This window comes from Equus caballus, chromosome 15 (genome assembly GCF_041296265.1).
Source record: "Equus caballus isolate H_3958 breed thoroughbred chromosome 15, TB-T2T, whole genome shotgun sequence".
Classification (NCBI taxonomy): Eukaryota; Metazoa; Chordata; class Mammalia; order Perissodactyla; family Equidae; genus Equus; species Equus caballus.
In genome coordinates, this window is record NC_091698.1 from 60,389,115 (window position 1) to 60,414,628 (window position 25,514).

The 25,514-nt window shown below is 34.3% G+C and overlaps 1 protein-coding gene across 2 annotated transcripts in view; it reads left to right on the forward strand.

Annotated features, from left to right (window-relative positions):
- Nucleotides 1-25,514, forward strand: part of PPP4R3B (protein phosphatase 4 regulatory subunit 3B) — a 67,415-nt gene that overhangs the window by 36,259 nt on the left and 5,642 nt on the right. Inside the window, exons 8-15 of one of the 2 annotated variants that reach the window (XM_023619652.2) lie at nucleotides 5,857-5,988; nucleotides 7,073-7,175; nucleotides 9,949-9,990; nucleotides 11,649-11,807; nucleotides 15,515-15,684; nucleotides 17,469-17,608; nucleotides 18,012-18,196; nucleotides 19,937-20,139. In XM_023619652.2, the coding sequence (XP_023475420.1) occupies nucleotides 5,857-5,988; nucleotides 7,073-7,175; nucleotides 9,949-9,990; nucleotides 11,649-11,807; nucleotides 15,515-15,684; nucleotides 17,469-17,608; nucleotides 18,012-18,196; nucleotides 19,937-20,139 (1,134 nt within the window). The remainder of the gene's footprint in view (nucleotides 1-5,856; nucleotides 5,989-7,072; nucleotides 7,176-9,948; nucleotides 9,991-11,648; nucleotides 11,808-15,514; nucleotides 15,685-17,468; nucleotides 17,609-18,011; nucleotides 18,197-19,936; nucleotides 20,140-25,514) is intronic. The other variant, XM_023619655.2, reaches the window with a different exon arrangement.

Genomic DNA, 25,514 nt, shown 5'->3' on the forward strand with positions numbered 1-25,514 from the left:
ATGGCAGAATAGAAAGTTCCAGCCCTCATCCCCCCCCCAACAGAAACACCAATTAAATAATCATCAACAGACAAGAATACCTCCTTGAGATTTCCAGAGTCTTAGCACCTTGGTGGAGCACAGAAGTGAGAAAGGATGCATTGAAAAGTATAAGAACTGTGTCACTTTAGCCATGTCGTTTCTTCTCCAAGCCAACACAGCACAGTGCCAAGAGAGATCCCCTGGGCCCATGAATTCTCCCATAGGGTGAAGAGAGAGCAAAGTGAGAGTCTGACAACCCTAGCCTTTCAATATGCTACCCAAGAGGGCCACTTCTTTCATGCTTCATCCAGAACACTGAGGGAATCACCTTGTGGTAACTAAAAACAAAGAAAAGGGGCAGGGGTTCTCAACACCATTGCACAGATCCCAGTGGCTGGTCCATTTATCCCAGTAGTGGACCCCACCAGCTAGCAAAATCTCTGGCTACTGGTAAAGGGCTTTCCCTGCCAAAGCCACTCTGTAAAGACTGGAAGAGCTTACTGGTTCTTCAGATGCGTAGACACAAACACACTGCTACAAAGATCATGAAGAATCAGGGAAACTTGACACCACCAAAGAAACAAAATAAAGCTCCAGTAATTGGCCCTAAAAAAAAAGGAGAACTGTGAACTGCCTGACAAAGAATTCAAAATAATTGTGTTAAAGATGCTTAGTGAACTAGAAGAGAACATACTTAGATAACTAAATGAAATCATGAAAACAATACATGAACAAAATGAGAAGTTCAACAAAGAGATAGAAACCATAAAAAAGAACCAAAAGAAATACTGGAACTGAAGAATGCAATGACTAAACTGAAAAAAAATCAGTAAAGATTCAACAGCAAACTCAATCAAACAGAAGAAAAAATCAGAGAACATGAAGACAGGCCATTTGAAGTTTCCAGTCAGAGAACAAAAAGAAAAAAAAGAATGAAGAAAGTCTACATGCAGTATAGGACACCCTGAAACAAAACAATTCATACATTATGGGAGTCTCAGAAGAAAAGAGAAAGAGTAAGAGGCAGAAAGCATATTTAGAGAAATAATGGCTAAAACTTCTCAAATCAGGGGAGAGAGATTGTCCTCAGGTGCTTGAAGCTGATATGTCCCCAAACAGATTCAACCCGAAGAGATCTTCACCAAGAGACATTGTAATAAAACTGTCAAAAACCAAAGCCAGAATTTTGAGGGCAGCAAGACCAAAAAAAGCCCATCACATCCAAAGGAACCCCCATAAGGCTATCAGTGGATTTCTCAGCAAAAACCACTCAGGCCAAGGGAGAGTGGGTTGATATATTCAAAGTGGTGAAAGAAAAAAACTGCCAACTAAAAATACTTTACCTGAAAAAGCTTCAGACAATGAAGGAGAAAGACTTTCCCAGACAAACAAAAAACTGAGGGAGTTAATCACCACTAGACCTGCCTTATAAGACATACTAAAGGGAATTCTTCAAGTTAAAAAGTGAAAGAATACTAAACAACAACACAAAAGCATATGAAAGTATAAATCTCATTGGCGAAGATAAATATGTAGACAAATACAGAATGTAATGCTCTAATTGTACTGTGTAAGTCATTTTTAACCCTACTATAAAAGGTAAAAAACAAATATTAAGAATATCTATAACTTTGTTAATAGATACCCAATATAAAAAGAAGTAAGTTCTGACATCAGTAACATAGTATGTAGGTTGGGGAGTAAAAGTGTAGAGTGTGTATGTAATTGCTAATAAGTGCTTAATATCCAGTGTGTCAGGAACTCCTACAACTTAATAGCAAGAGAACAATTTAAATGTGGGCAAAGGAACTGAATAGACATTTCTCCAGAGTAGAAGTACAAATGGCCAACTGGTATATGTAGAGGTGCTCAGCATCACTAATCATTAGGGAAATGCAAATAAGACCACAATGAGATATCACCTCACACCTATTAGGATGGCTGTTATTGAAAAATCAAAAGATGATAAGTCTTGACAAGGATGTGGAGAGAAAAGAACCCTTGTACACTGTCGGTGGGAATGTGACTTGTTGCAACCACTACGGAAAACACTATAGAAGTTACTCAAAAAATTAGAACTGCCATATAATCCAGTAATCCCACTTCTGAGTATAAATCCAAAGGAATTGAAATCAGGATCTTAAAGAGATGTCTACAGCTCCCATGTTCATTGCAGCATTGTTCACAATAGCCTAGAACTGAAAGCAACCTAAGTGCCCATCTACAGATGAATGGATAACAAAAATTTGTCATGTACATACAGTGGAATATTGTTCAGCCTTAATAAAAGAAGAAAATCCTACCATTTTTGACAGCTTGGATGAACCTGGAAGACTAAGTTCTAAGTGAAATAAGCCAGACACAAAAGGACAAATACTGCATGATACTATTTATATGAGGAGTATAAAATAGACTTATAGAAGCAGAGTATAATGATGCTTGCAGGTATGAGAGAGGGAGGAACGGGGAGGTATTAGTCAGAGTACAGAGTTTCAGTTATACGGGATGAATAAGTCCTGGAGATCTACTGTACAGCATAGTACTTATAGTTAACAATTTGTATACTTAAAAATTTGCTAAGGGGGTAGATATTAAGTGTTGTGTTTTTATCACCAAAAAGAGAGAGAAAACAACTTGTAATAGTTTACCTAACAAAGGTTTTATTTTATTCGTGTCACAATAAGTCAAGGAGCAGCTTCACAATGCCCTTAGATATCCAGCTCCATGGTGCCAAAAGACTTTCATCTTTTGCGTCAGTCACCCTGAGCTTCTGGTTTTAATGTCTGTTATTTGAAGTTGCAAGATTGCTATTCCACTTGTAGGCAGCAAGAAGAGGAAAGACAGAGGGCAAAAAATGGAGAGAGCTAGATAGCTCTTCTGTTTCGTTTTAAAGTGCTTTCCTAGAGATTCCATTGAGCAGTTTCTACTTAGATTTCTTTGGCCAAAAGTAAGTTACCCCCAGCTACAAAGGAAGCTGGGAAATACAGTGTTTTAGTTGAGTACGTTGCCTCTCTGAACAAAATATGGGCTCTGGTAGCAGGACAAAGAATAGAGACTAGATTGGCTTCTAGTAGTATTAGCCACGGTCCATCTCTATAGCTACCTAACGTCCATATACACTTTTCTTTCCTCACCCACCCTCTCCTCAAGGAAGACAATCAAGTTTCCATTCACTTCTGTATCCAGCACCACATCCACAATATTTGGATGTTATACAATCCTCTTCAGGTCCAGATAAGTCTCCTAGTGTTTCACTGACCTATATACAAAAAGATAATTTATCTGCCCCCAACATCACAATTAAACTTTTGTTTGGAAAAAGGGAGGACATGCATACAGCGGTCGTTCATTCACATCCGTGATGCACTAGTCCGTCAAATATTTGTGGAAGAGCAGTAGCTTAGACCCCTTGTCCCTGTAGGTCCTCCATCAAACTGTCTGTCCCTGGTTCTGTATTCTGAAGAATCTCCCTTGCCCATTTTCTTCCAAAACCTAGGTTCCTTTCCTCAGGACATTATCAGCTGTAACTACATCTGAGATAGGCAGTGAAAGATGCCTTTCCTTCAGGGCTCTATATAATCTGTGTTGCCTACTTACTGTTGGTGTGAGTTCTCTAGCCCAGTGGTGGTCTTAGAGATGGAACAATCACAGACTGTTGCTTATTCTGAAACTTTCAGTTAAGCTTCTTCAGCTATTTAGTAGGCTTCTAGACTGTTTGCTTCTTGTGGATTTTAAAGATCTTATCTAAGCATAGTCTTTAAATCTGAAGATTCCCTTTTACCTACTGACCTCTGTGCCCTTCCTGTCTCAAACTTGGGTACCTTAAAAAGTTCTAAAGAATAGCACTCAGTGGTGCATATACCTTTGTCTGGCAGGAAAGTCTTACAGGACTTGGAGAAAGGCAGTTCTTTTTTATTTTTTTAATCTCTTGAAAAGGCTGTAGTTTCCTGTAGCAGTCCGTTTCACTGTGAAATATGTAAGTTGGCTTTTTTTTTCAGTGAGGAAGATTGGCCCGGAGCTAACATCTGTTGCTAGTCTTCCTCTTTTTGCTTGAAGAAGACTGTCCCTGAGCTTACATTTGTGCCAGTCTTTCTCTGTTTTGCACGTGGGATGCTGCCACAGCATGGCTTGATGAATGGTGTGCAAGTCCACACCCAGGATCCAAAGCCATGGAGCGTGCAAACCCAACCACTGTGCCATCCGGCTGGCCCCTAAATTGGCTTTTTTCAGTTCCAGGAGTCACCAAATTTTGGGACTCTCAGTCAGCACAGGTCATTCCCCTTTTATCTCTGCTTGTAGACCAGCAGTTTGGCATTGGTACTTATGGAAGCAGGATTGTGAGAAACTGCGTTTGAGAAACAAGACAAGAGTAAAGTTTAAAAAGTATATATTGAAATGACATTTCCGTGTATGAGCCATACATTAAGTCTTTATTGTTACTCTTGTTTTTATTTAGATGTAACCTAAATTCATCAGGGTTTTTTTGCCTAGTTTTAAATGAATGAACTTATGTAAGAGAATGATATGTAGTTGAGCAAATTATCTGAGGCCGTAACTAACTGGTAGAATCCAAGTAAACATTGACATAAATTTAAAGTAAATGCCATAACATTGTTCTGAAGATAGCTCACTGGCTGACACCTTTTTGTAATATCTTAACATTTTATATGAAGTATGCTTTGCTGAACATACCAGAATAAGAAATAGCAGCAGATTAATGTGGAATCTGCTCTTTGCTCTCTAATTGAAATAAGGCTTGGGTCTGGATTTATTAATGTAATTCTGTGATTTTTATTTCATAATTCCTCTTTGAAGAAATTTTATTGTTTCTAATGCCATAGTGGAATCAGTTCATTGGTGTTCAAATTTTAAAACATAATAGAGAGTAGGGTTCTAGTTTTAAGCAGTTAAGATGTTCTGACATGGTTTTGTTGGTTCTGCATTGCATTTAAGATCACAAACAGCTTCACAGGGAAATACTATTTTTGGGTAACACATCATGTTAAGTTTAGTGGTGGGCAGGCAAAACAAAATAATAAAAAAAAGTTTCTTTTTATTACTTTGCAGAATTCTCCCAATTTAAGACATTTATCTTCATTTCATGCAGTTCCCTTATTTCATCTCCTTCAGTTACTACCTTTCTTTCCCAATAATAAACATATTCTCACATCTACTGAGATGATGTCAAAACTTTTCCTTTGACATGAACAATCACTTTGTGTCCAACTTTAATGTTCAAGACTTCTGCTTTAAAAATAAAGACAGAAGGCAAGTAAATTTTGTATCTGCAAGCTGCTTTGTGGCTCTTTATGTTAAGACCCAAGAGCTGTTACTAATCTAACAACAGGTCTATTTGGCATTGGATCATTGTATAACATAATGTGTGCCCTGTTACCTCCTGTGGAGAGTTGAGTACTGGGTTATTTTTGCTCCTTCCCCACCCCACCCAAGAAGATTTTCTAGTTAGAAGCTGAGATAATCTATATGTTGGGTCACATGATGTATGATCTTGCTTGTTTAGTCAACTTGTAAATTTATACCTGAGGCTGAAACCTAGAATCTCTTAGAACCTCCAGTGAACAAGAATTTCTGGCAAATGATTTTGTTTTCCACTTCTCTATATCGATGGTATTCTAAGCTGTGATATGCCCCTTTTTTTTTTTTTGAGTGGATTTCTTTCACTCTGTTTATGGAACTTTGAAAAACATTAGGAGCAAAAAAGTTTGAGTTCATTCATTCTTTTTTTTTCTCCTATATAATTCTGATTTTGTTCTTTCAGCTGGTATATTTCTCTTATATTCAAACCGAGTGTAATGAAAACATGTTTTCTTTCAGGATATCCTTCTTATTAATGTAGTAATTGAACAAATGATCTGTGATACTGATCCTGAGCTAGGAGGTGCCGTTCAGTTAATGGGACTTCTTCGTACTCTAATTGATCCAGAGAATATGCTAGCTACAACTAATGTAAGAAATTACTCTGAGCTAAAATGTTTGGTCTACTCAGTTTTAGATGATTTTATATATAATAAATTATGTGTAAATATATAAATTATATGTAAATTGAAAATTTGTACAATTTTGTGATGTAATAAATACTTAAGTATTTGTACCCTCAGTATCAAGTTGCAATAGTGTTCCTATAGCAGTTCATTTGTGGCACAATACAAGATTGTGATCTGTTAAAATCTTACAATGTTAGCACTTCTATTTATGGCCCTTGGCCTCTGTATGTTAACTTCTTAAAAATTGATACACATTAATATGAATACGCTTAACAGTACTGAACTGTAAACTTAAAAATGGTTGACAGTAATTTTGATGTTGTATTTTTTTATCACAATAAAAAAGATTAATGTGTACTGAATGATCTCAGATGCACAGTAAAAGAAGTCATAAAAAAAGAACTTAAGGAGGTATTCCAAAATACTGATAATGGTTGCCTCAAAATGGTGGGATATTTTTCCTTGATAAGATTCCCTCCAATTTAGAGAATATGTATCTTATTTTTAAATCATTACAAGTTTGTTGGACTAGTTGTGTAAAAAATAGTGGCCAAAAAATCAATAGGCTTTGTTTTCCAAATTTCCAAGTAACAGATTTTTAAAAATAGATCTAAATTCTGTCTTTTTTCTAATGGCTTCATAAGTTGGTTTGGTTGTTTTTCAAATTTGGATAGACTGCAAAATTTAGCGTTTCAAATTTTAAGCGGTTAAACGTTGCTCTCACATTGCTTGATAGATTCTTCATTGTATTTCAGATCATAAGCATATTTGAAAATAAATTGTTCTGAATAATTTTCCTCAGAAGACCTTTTTATAGTACTATCTAGTCTTTTTCCTCCTTTCACATTTTTTCATATGTAATATGAAATAGATTTGATTTTTCAATTCTGAAGAAATGAGATTCAAGTGAATATAACTAGTTTTCTAGTTCTTTCACAGTATCTTAAAATATCTGTTGTTTGTGTATGACCTGCATTGCTAATTCTTGAAGATGTTTTATTAATCATAAAGGTAATAAAGTCTTTTTTTAATTATGTATGTTTCAGAAAACTGAAAAAAGTGAATTTCTGAATTTCTTCTACAACCATTGTATGCATGTCCTCACAGCACCGCTTTTGACCAATACTTCAGAAGACAGATGTGAAAAGGGTAGGATCTCTTATTTATCTCCTCTGATTTCTGTTTTTAAAGAGTGAAATAAGTATTATAACTAACAGGCTGTTTACTTGGTGTTTTATATCACAGGGAAATTATTACTAAAAAATTTAAACCACAATATAAAATCATGATTTTATTTCTGAGTGTCTTTGTCAGAGAATAGTATAGAAAATGTGGAAAAGAAGATTACACCTTGAGGAAGAGAGACGTAAACACTTAGCAAAAGAAGGAGATTGTTCCCAAAGTTGTTAGAGTTAATATCTAGAGTGAATAAGAGCAAACAATATATTGCCTACATTAGAAAATCCAAGAGAACCATCATTTTGGAGAACAATTTGGAAATATAGTAAAAGCTCTCTAATTTCACAATATAAGAATCAGAAGCTGATGGGTTCATCAAAAATGTTGGTTAAAGCAGGGAACAGAGTAATAAACTCTTTATAAACATTTGCTCTAAAATGCTAACTCATTTGCTGATATTTTGTAGAGGGTCAAGGCTTTTTTTTTGTGGTATGTGTTTTTTATTGTATTTCCATATTATCTTTCTTGTGTAAACTACGCCCCTAATTCATCAGCTCTAATTTCTCGTTTCAGTTTATTAAAGTAGGATGAAAACCTAAAGATATTTTTGAAGCCATCTGAGTGCAGAATCCTACTATGATTTTAAGTATTCATGGTTGTATATGTGTGATTTGGCAACAGTTTTGTTTTTATTGAGTTCTACTGTATTCACCTTAACCATAGATATTACAGTTATATGACATTTCATCAATCTGTAATATTTAAATTACATAATCATACTACCACAAATAACTAGCATAAACAAGGGACTGACTCTTTGACAAGCATACAGCTCAACTGCTGAAATGACTACATGTATGGGAACATATTCTCTGAGATTGTGGTTAATTTTATGAGTCACTTAAGAGAATGTTTACGAAACAAAGTTGTAGAATGGGCACACCCTACGTAATACCATCACTTCCATTTCTGAGTATGTATCCTAGGGAACATTTATACGTATGCATGACAGGTATAAGAATGTTGTTTTATTTTTCGTGGTAGGAAAATGATGAAAGTATCATATATTTGTATAATGGTATACTGTTAGCAGTTAAAATAATTGAATTTTGATCTGTCAACTCACTGGTTCTCAAAAATAAAGTTGAGGGTAAAACACATTGCAGAACATTTTATTGCAGAATGGTTCCATTTATATAAATTAAATACATTTTTAACATTCATTTTAAAATAAAACACTTTGAGCGTACAGAAGTATAGTAGATAATAGTGTAACAGACACCAGTATACTTCCTATTGGCTTTATCAAAACTAACCTGCCGTTTTTTTTCAGGTGTTTTTAAAAGAAAATAAATTACAGATACTGTTGGAGTTTCTTATGTACCCCTTCACATTCTCATTCTACCCCACCCACCCCCATCTTTCAAGAAATGCCACATTTGGAGTTTATTACTTCTATGTTTGTTTATATTATTATGACATGTATAATATAGTATTATTTTTCATGTTTTCAAACTATATGAATTGACTTGTACATATTATGAAATTTTTTTTCTTTTTGGCCAGTGCTTTTTTTTTGAGATCTTTATTTTTCATATTTATTCATTTTTATTCATATTCATTTTATTTCATATTTATTATTCATTTCATATTCAAAATATCATATTTATTTTTAACTCTGGCATAGTATTCTCCTGTCTGAGTGTGCTCTAATTTAGCCATTCTGCTTCCAGTGTACATTTGTTTCTAGCTTTTTGCCGTTACGAACAATGCTCTGGTATACATTCTTGTGTTTCCCTACACAAATGTGCTCTAAGATGTGTGCCTAGAAATCAGAACTTACTTATAATGTTCTCCTTATTCTATTTTATTATTTTTGCATGTATGTGTGAGGAAGATTGGCCCTGAGCTAACATCTGTTGCCCATCCTACTCTTTTTCTTGAGGAAGATTGACACTAAGCTAACACCTGTGCCAATCTTCCTCTATTTTTATGTGGGAAGCTGCCATAGCACAGCTTGATGAGCGGTGCTGGGTCTGCGCCTGGGATCCAAACCTGCAAACCCTGAGCCACTGAAGCAGACTGTATAAACTTAATCACAATGCCACAGGGCTGGCCCCTACTTATTTTATTTTTTAAAAAATTCAAAGCATAAATGACTAATTGTTGATGTATATGTTACTGTGGGGTTTAAGAAACTCCTATATGCAGAGACATATCTTAATTGTTGGTGGATGACTAAGATGAGCTAAAATAAGATATGACAGTCAGTCTGTAGTTGTAATCTCATTTTTTATCAGAATATTTATGATTTGTCTTTTAAAGATTTTATTTTTCCTTTTTCTCCCCAAAGTCCCCTGGTACATAGTTGTGTATTTTTAGTTGTGGGTCCTTCTAGTTGTGGCACATGGGGTGCTGCCTCAGCATGGCTTGATGAGTAGTGCCATGTCTGCACCCAGGAGTCAAACCAGCGAAACCCTGGGCCGCTGGAGCAGAGCACACGAACTTAACCACTCGACCATGGGGCCAGCCCCAATGATTTGTCTTTTAATAATTCTGCATCTGCACCCAATTCTGTAAAAGTTGCAGATAGAGGTATAATATTTGACTGAAGCAACTAATTATTAATGGTTATTCTGGAGGTAAAATGAGATTATGATCAAAGACATGCTTTGAATATTGTAAAGTGCTAGGAAAATATGAGATTATTACTGAAGTAGCTGATTTTAATTTTTTTTATTAGATAATATAGTTGGATCTAACAAAAACAGCACGATTTGTCCTGGTAAGTATGAATTCTTATTTTATGAACTAATACAAATTATAACCTTTTCCTACTCAGAGTATAATGCATTTATACAAGGCTAAGAAAGGCATATTTTTAATAAAAATCCAAAAATAGATTTACTTTTTCTTTACTATGAAGAAAAAAATTCCATTTTATCCAATATAAAAAATGGAAACTCATTTGAAATTTTGTTTTTCTTTTGTTCTATAAATTTAGAGCTTGTTTTCTGACCTTTTTGAGAAAATGCCTGAAAGTTGAGGATTTAGTTACTTATTTTTGAAATCTAGTAAACTAAGGCAGTTAATTAGGAATTCATCTTCATGACAGCCTTATGCTTAAGTATTGTTTATGAATCTGAGTGTAAACACTGTTTCTTATACTTGGACCATGCATACCAGGTATGGGTCTGGTAGTATGGAAAATATGTTGTGTGTACCTAGAATTCTGTCTTTCCTATCAAGCTCATCAAAGCTCTACTGGAGCCATTTTCAAGTAAGGAGACCGTTCAGAGATATAATGAGTAATTTCATGTCTTAATTTGGGAAAGAGAAAACAAGACATTTAATTAACACTGTAGATCAATGTTAAAATCTTTTATAAGTATAATTTGGAAACTGAGAGATAAAGATAATTTGTTTTTAATGGTGAGGGACTAGTTCAAATATTGGCTGTGTTGTTAGCTGTTATGCAGATTGGTCTGGAGCAAGTAAAACTCTTCACGTGCATTTAAAGTAGAAAAGATTTTGAAATACCAGAATTGTATTTTGTCTATTTAATGGCTATTCTGTTATTAAAAAGATGCTAGTTTATTTCTGATAGCATCATAGTTCCACAAAATATTTATGTTTGTAATCTTGAAAAATAAAATAGTTGGACTAGATGATGTCAATCATTTTTTCTGTTCTATAATGTGCTTCCATAATTTCCTCACAGTTTAATATTTCCTTACCTAAAGCATTTATAATAGGTGTAGGTAATTACCTGTATGAGCCCTTGTCAGAGATCCACTTTTGATGTTCAGGAAGCAATTTGAAATCATTCCATGAATGTATAAACCAAAGCCACTTGAGGAAAGAAAAAGCTAGTTTATTTCAATAGACCTTTCTTAGGTCTCATGATTTGATGTTTAAAAGATTAGTGTTGAGAAACCTTGGTGTAATATTTTTCACTTGATATTCAAATACCCAAAAGTGTCCTTTCCTTAAAAATGTCTTCAAAGAAAGCGTATTAATTTTCTTGGGAAATTTGCATGGCGCCATGTTAGGCAAAAAGTTTGAGGTACTTCCTGTTTACTGTGGACTCTTAGAGATTCATTAAGATTAATAACGACAGCACAAATTCAGGAAACATTACTAAGAAAATCTAAATGCAGTGAGAGTTTTTATTGTCATGTTTGTAGATTTTTATTCAGGCTTTTTTCCTCTTATTATTATTAAATATTTTATATGAGAGCCTTAGAAAGTATCTATTTAGTTATCCTTCTGGAGATGCTGCCTAATGGCAAAGTAAAAATCTATAGCTTCTTTAGTTAATATAAACATGAGGAGGAAATAGAGTTTTACTTTTGCTCTAAAATATAGGATGTGATTTTATTCTCTTAATTTAGATGTATTGCAATATTTATTTTTGTTTTCATATGATGACTTTCTTTGTAGATAATTATCAAACGGCACAGCTGCTTGCCTTAATTCTAGAGCTACTCACATTTTGTGTGGAACATCACACATATCACATAAAAAACTATATTATGAACAAGGACTTGCTAAGAAGAGTCTTGGTCTTGATGAATTCAAAGCACACTTTCCTGGCCTTGTGTAAGTAAACTAAATGAAAATTCTTGTAAAACGTTTAAAGGAACAACATTTTTAATAGAGATAAAAGCCGAAGTTACCTATGTGAATTTACTTGTTTTTTTAGCAGTGTATATGCTATTAAAGAGATGATTATGAGAGGCACTAATCTTTTATTTGAAGGACAAGAGGAATAGGTCACAGTGCTTCCTCACCCATATATTGCTCACATTTAGATTCAGTTAGCTTAACTGTTTGAGAGAATACCATGTGCAATGATAACATTTCACTAATAGATCCAGTACTGCTGTCTTTTACATCTGCTTCGTCAAATTGTCGTTTAGTAGTAACTCTTTTTATATTTTGGAGATAGAGGCCTTGAAACATTTTTGTGTAACTCAGATTATTTATTAAACTTGTAAAATAGCTTAAGGGTAGTCCCCTAGTAGACCGCTTGGACCTATAGTAATCAAACTTAAATGCTGATATTTGCTCCAGTGTTGATTTTTGGCAAGCTATAAACTTTCCTTTCCTCTCATAATTTCTCCTGCAAATAGAGGTGAAGAAGCTTCCTTCTCCCTCCAAATAAAGAGAGCTTTATGGGTTACTTCTTTTTTTTTTCTTTTCTTTTCTTTTCTTTTTTGTTTTTGTTTTTGTTTTTGGTGAGGAAGATTGTCTCTGAGCTGATATCTGTTGCCAGTCTTCCTCTTTTTGCTTGAGGAAGATTGTCCCTGAGCTACCATCTGTGCCAGTATTTCTCTATTTTGTATGTGGGATGCCGCCACAGCATGACTTGTTGTTAATGTCTAGGTCCGTGCCCAGGATCCGAGTGCATAAATCCTGGGCCACTGAGTCAGAGTGTAAGAACTTAACCATTATGCCGCCAGGCTGGCCCTGGAGGTTATTTCTGAGCATAAAAATTATAGTTAAAATTTAAACATTTAATTAGAGAAAAAGTTCATCTCTCTTCTACTTCCTTTATTTTTTAAAGACCTTAAAGTAACCACTGTTAACTGCCTGCACTATTGTTTTTCCATTCCTTTTTCCATACCTGTACAAATTTACATAAACATATTCATATGTGTATAGGGTTTTTTTTATTTTTACAAAAACAGGATTATACTAACACACTTCTCAGTCTCTTAATATTACTCTAGGTCACTGAATATGGTGTGAACGAATTTTTTTCCTAAACATAACTGAGTAATATTTCATATAGTGGCTCTTCCACAATTTATTCTACCATTCTCCAGTGCATGGATAACAAAATTATCTGGATATTTTACTATTCCAAATAACACCGTAGTAAATAGCCTAGTACATAAGTATTTTAAGTGCTGGTTTATTTATTTATTTCCATGAGATAGATTCCGAATAATGGGATTGCCAGGACAAAATGTGTATATATTTTTAATATATTCTTTTAAAATTTTAATTTGACATATAGCCTCTAGATTACTTTCCCAAAAGATTGAAGCACTTGACATTCTTCCAGCACTCGATGTTACTGCTTTTTAAAATGTTATCAGGCTCATGATGGAAAATGTGGTATTCCATTTGTGTTTTAATTTACTTTCTTCTTGACAACATCTTTTCATATTTTAGTGCTTTTGCATATTGTCTGTTGCAAACTGCCTGTTATCTTTTTCTTAGAGCTCTCTTTATACTGAAGATACTAACAATTTATCAAGTTTTGGGGAAAAAATGTCCCAGCCTCATATGTCTTTGCCTTTATGGTATTGTTTTCCATGTAACTGTTTTAAAATTCTTAATGATGACAAATATGTCTCTTTTCCTTTTATGGCTTTTTTCTCTTGCTTAGGAAAGTCTCCTGAGATTATACCAATGTTCTCCTCAATTTTCTTCTAATATTTTTGTTTCATTTTTTTGTGTTTATATATGGAATACACTTGAAATTTTGTTTTTGCATATGGTTTGAAGTAAGGGTCTAGCTTTGTTCTCTTCTAGATGAATTGCCAATTGTGCCACCACCTTTATTAAATAAACTATATTTTCCTTAGTGAATTAAAATGTCACTTCTTTTATGTAGTAAGTTACCGTATATACTTGTGTTTTATTTCTAGACTGTCTATTCTTTCATTTCATTAGATGAAATAAATGGGAATGTTTATTCTTATGTCATTATAGTATCTCTGTTGTAAAGTTTAATATCCACAAAGTCCCTCCTCATGTATATTTTTCATAATTTTCTTGGTTCTTGTACATTTGTTGTTCCACGATAACTTAAAAATAATTTTATCCAGTTCATCCTGATTGAATTTACTTTAAATTTGTATATTAATATTAGAAGGATCAGTGTTCTCATGATGGGTTTTCCTCTCTGGCTTTCTATAAGTAGTCCTTTTTGGTGACTGCAGAGTAGTCCCATTTATATGGCTATATCATAATTGAACTGATCTCCAGTACTTAAGTGTTTATATTGCTTCAAGATTTCCATTACTGTATTATAAGAAATGCCATTTAACTATAGCTTTGTGTGTGTCAGTTCATTCACCAGCAGTGGAAGAGCATGCCTGTTTGCTCAAATCTTTGCCAGAACTTCAGTCTTTTAGTTCTGCCACAGAATGAGGTGATATTATAAGTCTAGCACTTCTCTCCACATTGTTTAGTGTTAGTTATTAGAAATTTATACTTTATGTAACCTGTTTTCTGTTTTATTCTCAGATAATGTTTAGAACCTCTTTTGACAGGCACAACTTTTAATGACTTCCATCCATGAACAGAGAGTTGAAATGAGAGACAGACATTCAGAAACCTTGTGTTTTGAAAGATTTGGCTAGTGGTGTCAGTAAAATAAATTAAGCTACTTAAGGAAAAGATCACAAGTTAAAGGATCAACAAACATAAAAATAAGGGATTAAAATTATAGTCTTTTGTGTTTCACAAAAATTTTAGCAATAATATTTAGCTAAGGAAAAGACAAAAGGAAAATTTCTTTTCCATATTCTAAAATGTGGAAAGCCAGATTATACTATTTATACATTACTTTATCATTCTTTTACAAATACAGTATAATCTGCCACAGTACATCTTTACCCAGGGCAAAATAGCTCATAAGCAATTGGTAAACAAAGGAATGATGTTATTATAATGTGGAGGTACTGTTGGTTCACAAATGATTTTTCCAGGGCAAAGGGAGCTGTAATAGTGGGAGTGTAACTATAGCCTTTATCAAAAAAGTGAACAACCTTTAGCTCTCCTGTGAAACTGACAGCAGGAGCCCCTTTGGCTGTATTTTCAGAAAATTTAAAAGTAGCACCTACCTTGAAAGCTTCCTTCCCCAGAGAGATAAGACAATCTTGGCTCTTGGCAGGTTGCACCATTCCTGTGCCCACCTTAATGACAACCCCCCACTGATTCTGAGCTGTCTTCACTGCATTGTCTCAGCATCGACAAGCATTGCTGCTAAATATGGCCAGAACTTGCGTTCTAAGGTCTTTGTGTATTTTTTAATCTCTCTGCCATGGAGCTCCCTGCCTGGGTAGTTATTTATCTCCCAGATACCAATTATTGTAAAGCTTTGGCAACAAAGTTGTACGGGTTTTAAGTGGTCTTTTCCTAACTCTGTTTTTCTCAAAGCCCAATTATTTTTAGTGTACAATTTTGCCTTTTATTCTAGAAGAACATATACATTGCTCTATCCAAAAATACCTGCGTAATAATTAATATTAGTAAGATCATCAACTTATTCCTGCATTATTTTTAATTAGGTGCTCTTCGTTTTATGAGGCGGATAATTGGCCTTAAAGATGAATTTTATAATCGTTACATCACCAAGGGAAATCTTTTTGAGCCAGTAATAAATGCTCTTCTGGATAATGGAACTCGGTACAATCTATTGAATTCAGCTGTTGTTGAGTTATTTGAATTTATAAGAGTGGTAAGTTTATATTAAAGAATTCTTAGTAGAGTACAGTAATTTTATGTTTAGTGATGTTAATGTTTTAAATTACAAAATTCAGCACAGTCCTTTAACCCATATTTACTCTATTCTTCTCACTTCAGTTTTTATTGGTCACATGTTTCAGTATCATGTCTGGCACATGTGGACATTTCATTGAAGCATGCCATTTATGTGATCTCTGTGATCTGTTGTAAGGATAGTAATAAAAATGAATGGAAAAGCTGAAAAATAATTCCTTTGGTAGACATCAATATAAGATGCATAAAAAGTAGGATTTATCATGAATTTAAGTCAAAGAGACCTGAAAGTTAGGTGGACTACTCCCATTGCCTTATTTTACAGATGAGGCACATGCGACACCCAAAGTGATTAAATGACCTGTTCAAGAGCATCCTGTTACTTAGGAGCACAGTCAGGGTTTGAAGATACGTTGCAGCTCAGTTTTGGGCAAAAAAAAGATTTGTCATAAAAAGATCTGGAGAGGGCTCTGTGTGAATAACAGGGATAAGACAGATAACTGTAGAACCGGTACAATAAATTTACCCTCTCCTATACACTGAAATCATTCCACTAGGGGAAATGGCCACATGGTTAGAAAGAACTTGAAACAAGAAAGTCAGATATAGAAATTTGTTCTCTAGTTTTGTTTCTTACAAATCAGATTTCTACTGATGGCAGACTATTCTCATATGAAGATTATTTGGGTGACTGAATTGTTTTCCTAATAGTGGTCAGTTGCCAAGAGTATGATTTTCAAAGAGGATACAAGTACTGTCTATAGCCTTAGAAAAGAAGCAGCATAGTTAACTAGCTCACCAAGTCTCTGAACCCAGGTTCACAGTACACTGTTTAATGACTCAGAGATTAACTTATATTGTTATACCTTTAAACTTTTTGGTGAGATACTGATAAAATGAATTGTAGGATTCACAACCCCATCCCCATTCCTATGATTGAATTTGTTTTTCTGAAAATAATTAAAGAAGTGGCTTGTGTATTTCTTACTACTGTTAAAGTCCTGAATCACAACTTTAGTTATTTTTAATAATGAGTCTGCTTTGTACCCATGGATTTACAATGATAATTTAGAATGATTCATTTACAATTTAGAAGTTATTACTGTCAGTTTATTTCACAAAGATTATACCACTGGAAGATGTGGGAATAGACAAGTACAAATCGAGTTTATCAGATCTGTATATGTAATATAGTCGGAGGAATCCATGTTTATTATTTAGGTAAGGCTTATCCCATTATGATAGCAGTTAAATGAGGAGTCATTAATTAAAGCCTAACATTTGTTGAAAATATAATTTCAAAGTCTGCTTTCTAATTAGCTGTGTGCTCTTAATCCAGCCATCCAATATCTCTCATAGCCTCAATTTTGTTTTTCTGTAAAATGAGGATAATAAAATCTATTTCATAGAATTGTTATGAGGATCAAGTGAAATTGTACGCGAAAGTCCTTTTTAAATTGTAAAGTGTTATGTAAATGCAAAAAGTAAACAGAAGACATAAACTAAATCCATTTACTTTTCAAATGTTCCTTATAGTGCCCCAAAAGGGCTCCAGTGAGTTGCTTTTTTCCAAGTTTTCTGTGGAGTCCTGGCTCATGTATAAAGAAAGTAGGACATTAATTTTTGGAAAGTCATTTTCAAAACCCTCTTTTGTTCAGCTTTGGAACTATAAAAAATTTTTTTAAGTTTTTTTCCTCACAAGCATTGTGTTATATTTGAAATGTAAATTTTGTGCTTATACAGGAAGATATCAAGTCTCTTACTGCACATATAGTTGAAAACTTTTATAAAGCACTTGAATCGATTGAATATGTTCAGACATTCAAAGGATTGAAGACTAAATATGAGCAAGAAAAAGACAGACAAAATCAGAAACTGAACAGGTATTATTTAAGTATATTGCATTTATAGCTATAAAATTAAATCCGAAATCGTCTGCAGTTTGGATCTTACATATGAAATTTACCCAGGAATTTTTTTCCATCATTAGGTAGGACCGGGTTATATAAGAGAGTAGAATATCTTCCCTAGCCCAAATCTTTTATATGAAAAATTACTGCTCCATATTGTAACTCAAGATAAATTTTTAGTTTAGTTTACAACATCCTTAAATATTTTGGAGTGTTCCCTGGTTACATCTTGTATCATGATTTGAGGTGATTATGATATAAATTTTACTCAGTTAAAATTACTTCAGCTCCTCTTGGTTATACGTATTTATTCTCAAATTTAATCTGGTTGTGAACTTTAGATCATTACTCAATATTTGTGATATGTTTCTTACAGTGTACCATCTATATTGCGTAGTAACAGATTTCGCAGAGATGCAAAAGCCTTGGAAGAGGATGAAGAAATGTGGTTTAATGAAGATGAAGAGGAGGAAGGAAAAGCAGTTGTGGCCCCAGTGGAAAAATCTAAGTCAGAAGATGATTTTCCAGATAGTTATGAAAAATTTATGGAGACTAAAAAAGGTATTAAAATTTTGAATTTTCGAATTGTGCACCCTCTTCTTCATTACAGAAACTATTAAGTTGCGTGAAGGTGTCGTCATAGTTTATAAAGCGTGAAAGACATGAATTTCATACTGAATCCTGTCCTTTTAAAATTACACACTTTTTCTAAATCTGTTTGGGAGCTCTTTTCATGTTTAAAATGTTTTTTCTTGAAACTGACCATTTTATGATGCTCTCCATTTGCTATTTAGAAGTTGTATTGTCTGCTTATACCTTGCCTCCTGTGTACAGTCTTGTTTTGTTTTGTTTTGTTTTTTTACTGAAAACTCCAACAATAATAGAGACCACATAGATCCATAGAAACTTTCTAGAGCATTCCATCTTTTACAGCTAAGGAAACTAAACTCAAAGAAATAACTTTGCTCTTTGAAATTTTAAAGTCATTATAAAAGTTTCATAAAGATACAATATCAAGAAAAGAAGTAAGAGTAAAATTTCCCTTGTCTTGCAAATATGTTTAACTTGTATATAAAACTAGGATCTTACTAGTATCTTTCAAAAGAACTAATCACTTTAATTCTGTAGCCTGGAAAATTACCATTATTGGAATACTGTGCTGTCTATATCATTTAAATGCTTAATAAAAATACCTTAAAAGGAAAAAGCATTTCCTGGACTTCACGTAAGTTTGTGATTTTGAATATGAGATTTTCTAAAGGCATTTCTCATTAGTTAGTGTTTCACTGATTTCTTATTACATTTTCCCTGAAACTGTTGTTCCCAGCCTCACTTATTTTCCACTCGTTAGTGCCGTAAGTTCTATTTACTTCAGCCTAGGGGAGCAAATAGCGTATTAAAATGTCCTATGGAATAGATGTGTTTGGTAGCCAAATTCTTCTACCTTTGCTCATTACAGGCACTGCCCTGACTACTGTCCAAAGAGGCAATGAGGCCATACTTGAAGTACTGCATCCAGTTAAGAATCATATACAAAAATAGTAGCAACCAGATGTTAAAGGATAGTAGACACCTATGTCATAAAAGAAACAGATAAAGGAACCTAGAATATTCAGGAAATAAGATACTGATAGATATGATCTTATCTTTAGGCATTTGGAATAATGACTTGTGGGAGAGATTATTAGGTTTTTAAGGAGTATAGAAGTATAGAGTCAGTGAGTGGAAGCTGCAGGGAGACAATCAAAGGAGGAGTCAGCTGGCTAATGAGTCCTTGGAAGTGTCCTAGAAACAGCAATGTAGAATTCTATTAGAGGGTGGCTGATTGGTTTTCTTTTTGTTTTTTTTTTGTTGTTTTTTTCTTTTTTGAGGAAGATTAGCCCTGAGCTAACATCTGCTGCCAATCCTCCTCTTTTTGCTGAGAAAGGCTGGCTCTGAGCTAACATCCGTGCCTATCTTCTTCTACTTTATATGTGGGATGCCTACCACAGCATGGCTTGCCAAGCGGTGCCGTGTCCACACCCGGGATCCAAACCGACGAAACCCAGGCTGCCAAAGTGGAATGTGGGCACTTAACTGCTGCACCACCAGGCTGGCCCCAGGGTGGTGATTCTTAAGGCCCTTTATAATCCTGAGATTTCTAAGATTCCAGCTAATAAAGACTTAATCACCATACACATCATGCTCTACTTTTATCTCTCTTAATAAGTTTTTAAATTATCTTTAAATTATTGTTTTTTTCAAATACTTTGACTTTGCAATATTTACTGATAGAGGTTCAAAATTTTGCTTCTGCTTTAGCAAAAGAAAGTGAAGACAAGGAAAACCTTCCCAAAAGGACATCTTCTGGTAGCTTCAAATTTACTTTCTCCCACTCCACCAGTGCTGCTAATGGAACAAACAGCACAAACAGTAAATCTGTAGTGGCTCAGACACCACCAGCAAGTTCTAATGGATCCTCTTCCAAAACTACAAACTTGGCTACATCAGTGACAGCCACCAAGGTATGTGAAACTGCTCTGCACACAAACTTTGCTTTTTCTATCTGTAAAATTACTTCAAGTTTACTGAAGAAAAATTGGATAATAAAAATAATTTTAAAGGAGAAAAAGTTGCGTGCATTGTCATAGAACATGACTGCTAATGTTTGATTGATTTTAGATAGATAGATTTGTTTATCTGACACATAATTGAGGTGGTTCTATAAACACAGTTTTGTATCCTACTTTTATTTATTTCTTATAAGAGTTTTTCTCTGTTATTAAAACATTGTTGATGACTGTAGAATTTCATGTATTTGGCTGTATCGTAATATTTGTAAGCATCCCCTCCGCACCAGTAATATTTTGGAGCACATAAGTTGATTCTAATATTTCACTGATGTGACCACATCTGTTGTTGCATTTTAAATTATTTTCTTGGCTAGATGAGTAGATGTTTTCACACATATTGTCAAATTCCTCTCCAGAAAGTCTGTACCAGTTTTTGTTACCGTAAGCATTGTATGAGTGTGTTTGGCTCACTGCAGCTTTACCAGTGTTATTACAATTATTTGTAGTCTTTGCCAGTTAGGTAAAGAAGACAGTATGTATCCCATTTTCAATTGTGTGTCCTTTCTTAGTAGTAAGGTCGAATAGTAGCCTTTTGAATTTGTTCTTCTGAAGGTTGTATCTCCATAGTCTTGCCTTTTTAAAATTGGCTTATGTTTTTCTTAATATAAATGAATCTTTAGTTAAGAATATTAGCCTTTTTGTCATTCACATAGCGAACGTACTTCCCATTGGTTACTTTTTTTATAAACAAGTTTAAATTTTATATGAAAGTTTTTTCTTCCACATACATTTTTTATATGTAACCATCGTTTTCCCCAAAAAGGAGTGGCTTAAAAAGGCATAAATTATAGGACAACTGTTAGTATAAAGGGAGAAGGACAAGCGGAGGGAAATGCCATGGTAGTAGAAAACCTAACTGAAGTGCTGGTTCTTGTTTTGAACACAAAGTACAAGTCTGAGTTCATTGTTTTACAAAAATGTAGAATCTTTATTCAATATTTTGTAGTGAGGCATGGGCCTCTTAAAGATCACAGAAGTAGCATTTTCAATGGGATTCTACTATCTTTGAAACACATTTTATGTTTTTAACTAGAAGTTTTAAAATTAGTTTTTACTTTATGATAGGACGATTTAGTTTAATATTGTGACAGTACTAAGAATATTTGCTGTGGAGTTATATTGTTTGGGTTCAAATCTTGGTTCTGCCTCTTTCTAGCTGTTTGATCTTGAATAAGTTTTTTACTCTCTGGGGCTTAGTTTTCTCATTTTACACAGGACTAAAATAGGCTTGTGAAGATTAAATTATTTAATAAATGTGCAGAGCTTAAGACACTATTTGGCATCTTCTCAATATATACTAGCTTTTCTTTCCTTTTTTTTTTTTGGTGAGGAAGAGTAGCCCTGAACTAATATCTGTTGCCAGTCTTCCTCTTTTTGCTTGAGGAAGATTGTCACTGAGTTAACATCTGTGCCAGTCTTCCTCTGTTTTTATGTGGGATGCCTCCACAGCGTGGCTTGACAAGCAGTGCTAGGTCCATGCCTGGGATCTGAACCTGCAAACCCCAGGCCCCCAAAGCAGAGTGCATGAACTTAACTACTACGCCACCGGGCCAGCCTCTCTTTTTTGTCTTAATCAAAGTAATATATGCACTTAGTTTCAAAAGTCAAATAATATTGAAGGTACTAAAAAAATCCATCTTCTTTTCCTCTCCACAGAGATAGCTTTGTACTCCTCTAGCTGTTTCTTCTATTTCAAAATAATGTGTTAGTACTGCTGTATTATTTTGCCAAGTTTAGACGTAATTTATTAAATTCTTGTTATAGTAGATGAGAATTTAGCACATGTCAACACTCTGTACCACATCCTCACCCACATTTCTCCCTGTAGCACAATTTTCTAAGACAATATTTGATAATTTTGTAGGTGTAATGACAATACAGTCATGCATTACGTAACAGCACTTCCGTCAATAATAGACTGCGTATGTGACAGTGGTGTCATTAGATTAATACCATGTAGCCTAGGTGTGTAATAGGCTATACCATCTAGGTTTGTGTAAGTACACTCGATGATGTTCACACGACAGAATCACTTACCAATGCAGTTCTCAGAACATATCCCCATCGTTAAGCAACGCATGACTGTATAAGATATTCTTCATTCATGAATTTCTTCCTGCTCTTTTTTCTATACTCTGTTTTTCTTTATAACTTTTCTCTTTTTCTAGAGTAAATAATTGCCACCATTTTTTTCATTGGTTGCAGTAATTGTGTCTCTCTCACTCATTTTTTCTGTACCTCTCAGGTTAATTTCCCCATAGTCTGCCCGTTGGAGACATCTGTCTTGAAGTCTCCCATCCTGTTCTAGCCTAGATTGTTTGCTCTGTGGACTTGCTGAACAGCTGTTGTCTTAAGGCTGCCTCTGCCATCATCCTAATACTTCCTTTTGCCTCTTTTTATTTTTGAGGAAAATTAGCCCTGATCTAACTAATGCCAATCCTCCTCTTTTTGCTGAGGAAGACTGGCCCTGAGCTGCCCATCTTCCTCCACTTTATATGTGGGATGCCTGCCATAGCATGGCTTTTGCCAAGCAGTGCCATGTCTGCACCCGGGATCTGAATCAGCGAACCCCAGGCCGCCGAGAAGCAGAACGTGCGAACTTATTAACCTCTGTGCCGCTGGGCCAGCCCCATCTCCTTTTTTTTTTTTTGACTGTTTCCTGGATCTTATGTCTCTGTTCTCTTTCTTGATTTTTCTCTCTCATTTTAGTGGAGCAATATCCTCTAATAGTTCCCTGAGAGAAGAATTCCCTAAGATGTAAAATTTGAGACCTTGCATGTATGAAGATGTCTTTATTCTTTCCGCCTACTTGATTGACAATTTAACTGAACATAGAACCAGATTGGAAATAATTTTTTAAAAAAAATTTGCTGTTATTACTGCCAAGAAATCCAAAGATATTCTTATTTCTGATCCTATGTGTTGATTTTTTCTTCTTCTTCTTAGAAGCATTTGGGAAGTTTTATTGCCTGCATTCTGAAATTTTAGGATGATATCACTGGGCATTGTCAGCTAAACAGTCATGTCCTTCAGTTTTGGGACATTTGATGCTCTTTCACTATAACTTATTGTTTGGGTGTTGAGCCTTCTATGGATTGATTTTAGAATTTTCATAGTTTTTCTCTCCTATTACTCAATTTTTTGTCTTCTATTTTCTGCGTTTTATTTCATTGATTTTTTAATTTATTATCCTTCCAGATAATTTTTTATTTCTGAACAAGCATAATCAAGTGCAAGCACAAACACGTTTTTCACACTCAGAGCAGATTGCTGGATATTTTCATTTCTACATCTTTTTGGGGGATAGGGAGAAAACAGTGGTTATTCTTAGAAAACAAATTAATTGCTCAATCACTCTAGACTATCAAAAGATTTTAAATTAAGCAGGATAGGAATTCACAGAAGTAAAGCACTAGTTAAATTGGCTGTCAACCTTCTTTAGCAAACTGTGGCCACATTTCTAAGTAGCATTAGGTTCTTTATTACAAATGGCCATTTAGCCATTTTCACCATCAATGTTGATTGCTATGGTGGAATTGATTTGTTCTTTAAAATTCAATCGATCAGATGTGAACTTGTCTATTTTCCTTTGCAAGTCATCCTAAAGTTCTAACATACTTTTCAAAACCACATTCTTCAAAAATTTTATTGTTTTCCAGGCTGGTGAAACATCAGCTACTAATGAAATTAAACAAAAGATATTCTTTAAAGATATGAATGCTATAGAAACACAGAATACTGCTTTAGTTGTAGAGCTGTAAAACATGCACATTTTCCTCGAGGAAAAATACAAACAAAGTCAGAATGAGAAAAAAACTTTTTTTGCCGCAGATTCATGGAAGAGAACACTGCATCTTGATTTTTCACGTAACAGACTTATCTGGGTGAGCTTTCCAAATCACGACATAAAGGAACTTCCTTCACAGAATTCCAAAGAATAGATAAACTTATTTTATAAATAACCCCTATTGATGGATTTTAAAGTTGTTTCCAGCATTTTGCAGTTAAAACCACTCATGTGACCTTCCACATATATCATTTCACATATATATGTATTTCTATGTAGAATGTACGTTTACAGTTTTGATAATTGTTATCAACTATAAACACTCAGTAAAATAGAATGAATGGATAATTTCTTAATATGATATATATGGCTGATACCAAAAGCTAGCTTTATCCTTAAGGAAGAAATATTAGAAGCATTCCCACCAAATTCAGGAACAAGACAGGCTGCCACTATCACTACTATCATTTAACTATTGTTCTGGGGTATTGATCAATACAAATAGGTGAGATTAAAAAAACGCTGTGAGCATTAGAAAATATCAAAACTATCACTTTTGCTGATAATTAAAAAAAAATTTTTTAATCATGTTAAGGAAGATCTATCTTATTTCGTTAAGTAGAGGATAATTCTTGAATTTGATTTCCTTAGATTTGTTAATATGACAAGTTATATTAATAGCTTTCTAACTTATTTGTTAGCTTATTGGTTTGGTTCAGGAAAAAAGTATCATTTTTTTCCATAGGTTTTTCTTATTGTTATCATTTATTTTCATCCCCTCTTTCATATTAGAAACTTTCCTCAAGTGTCTGGCAATGTACAGACTTTCTTTTACATTAAAAAGTAAGGCAGATTTTCGATAAGAGTGCCATGACAATTCAATGAGGGAAAGAATAGTCCCTTCAGGAAATCGTGTTAGGATGATATTCACATACCAAAAAATGAAGTTGGACTTTGCCTCACATCATGTTTATATAACTTAACGTGGGTAAAAGATTTAAATATAAACATTAAAACTGTAAGTCTCTTAGGAAAAAATATAGGCATAAATATTCAAGGCCTTGAATTAAGCAATGACTTCATAGATATAACACCAAAAGCCTAAGTGTTATAAAAGAAAATAATAAATTGGACTTCATCAGAATTAAAAACTTTTGTGCTTCTAAGGACACTATCATAAAGTGAAAGACAACCCAAGAATAGGAGAAAGTATTTGCAAATCATGTATCTGATAAGGGACTGGTATCCAGATTTTTTTAAAGATTGACCCTTTGGCCCTGATCTAACATCTGTTGCCAATTTTTTTTTCTTCATCTTCTTCTTCTTCTTCTCCCCAAAGCGCCCAGTACCTAGTTGTATATTCTAGTTGTAGATCCTTCTAGTTCTGCTGTCTGGGACGCCATCTCACCATGGCTTGATGAACAGTGCCATGTCCATGCCCAGGATCCGAACCAAGGAAACCCTGGGCCACCAAAGCGGA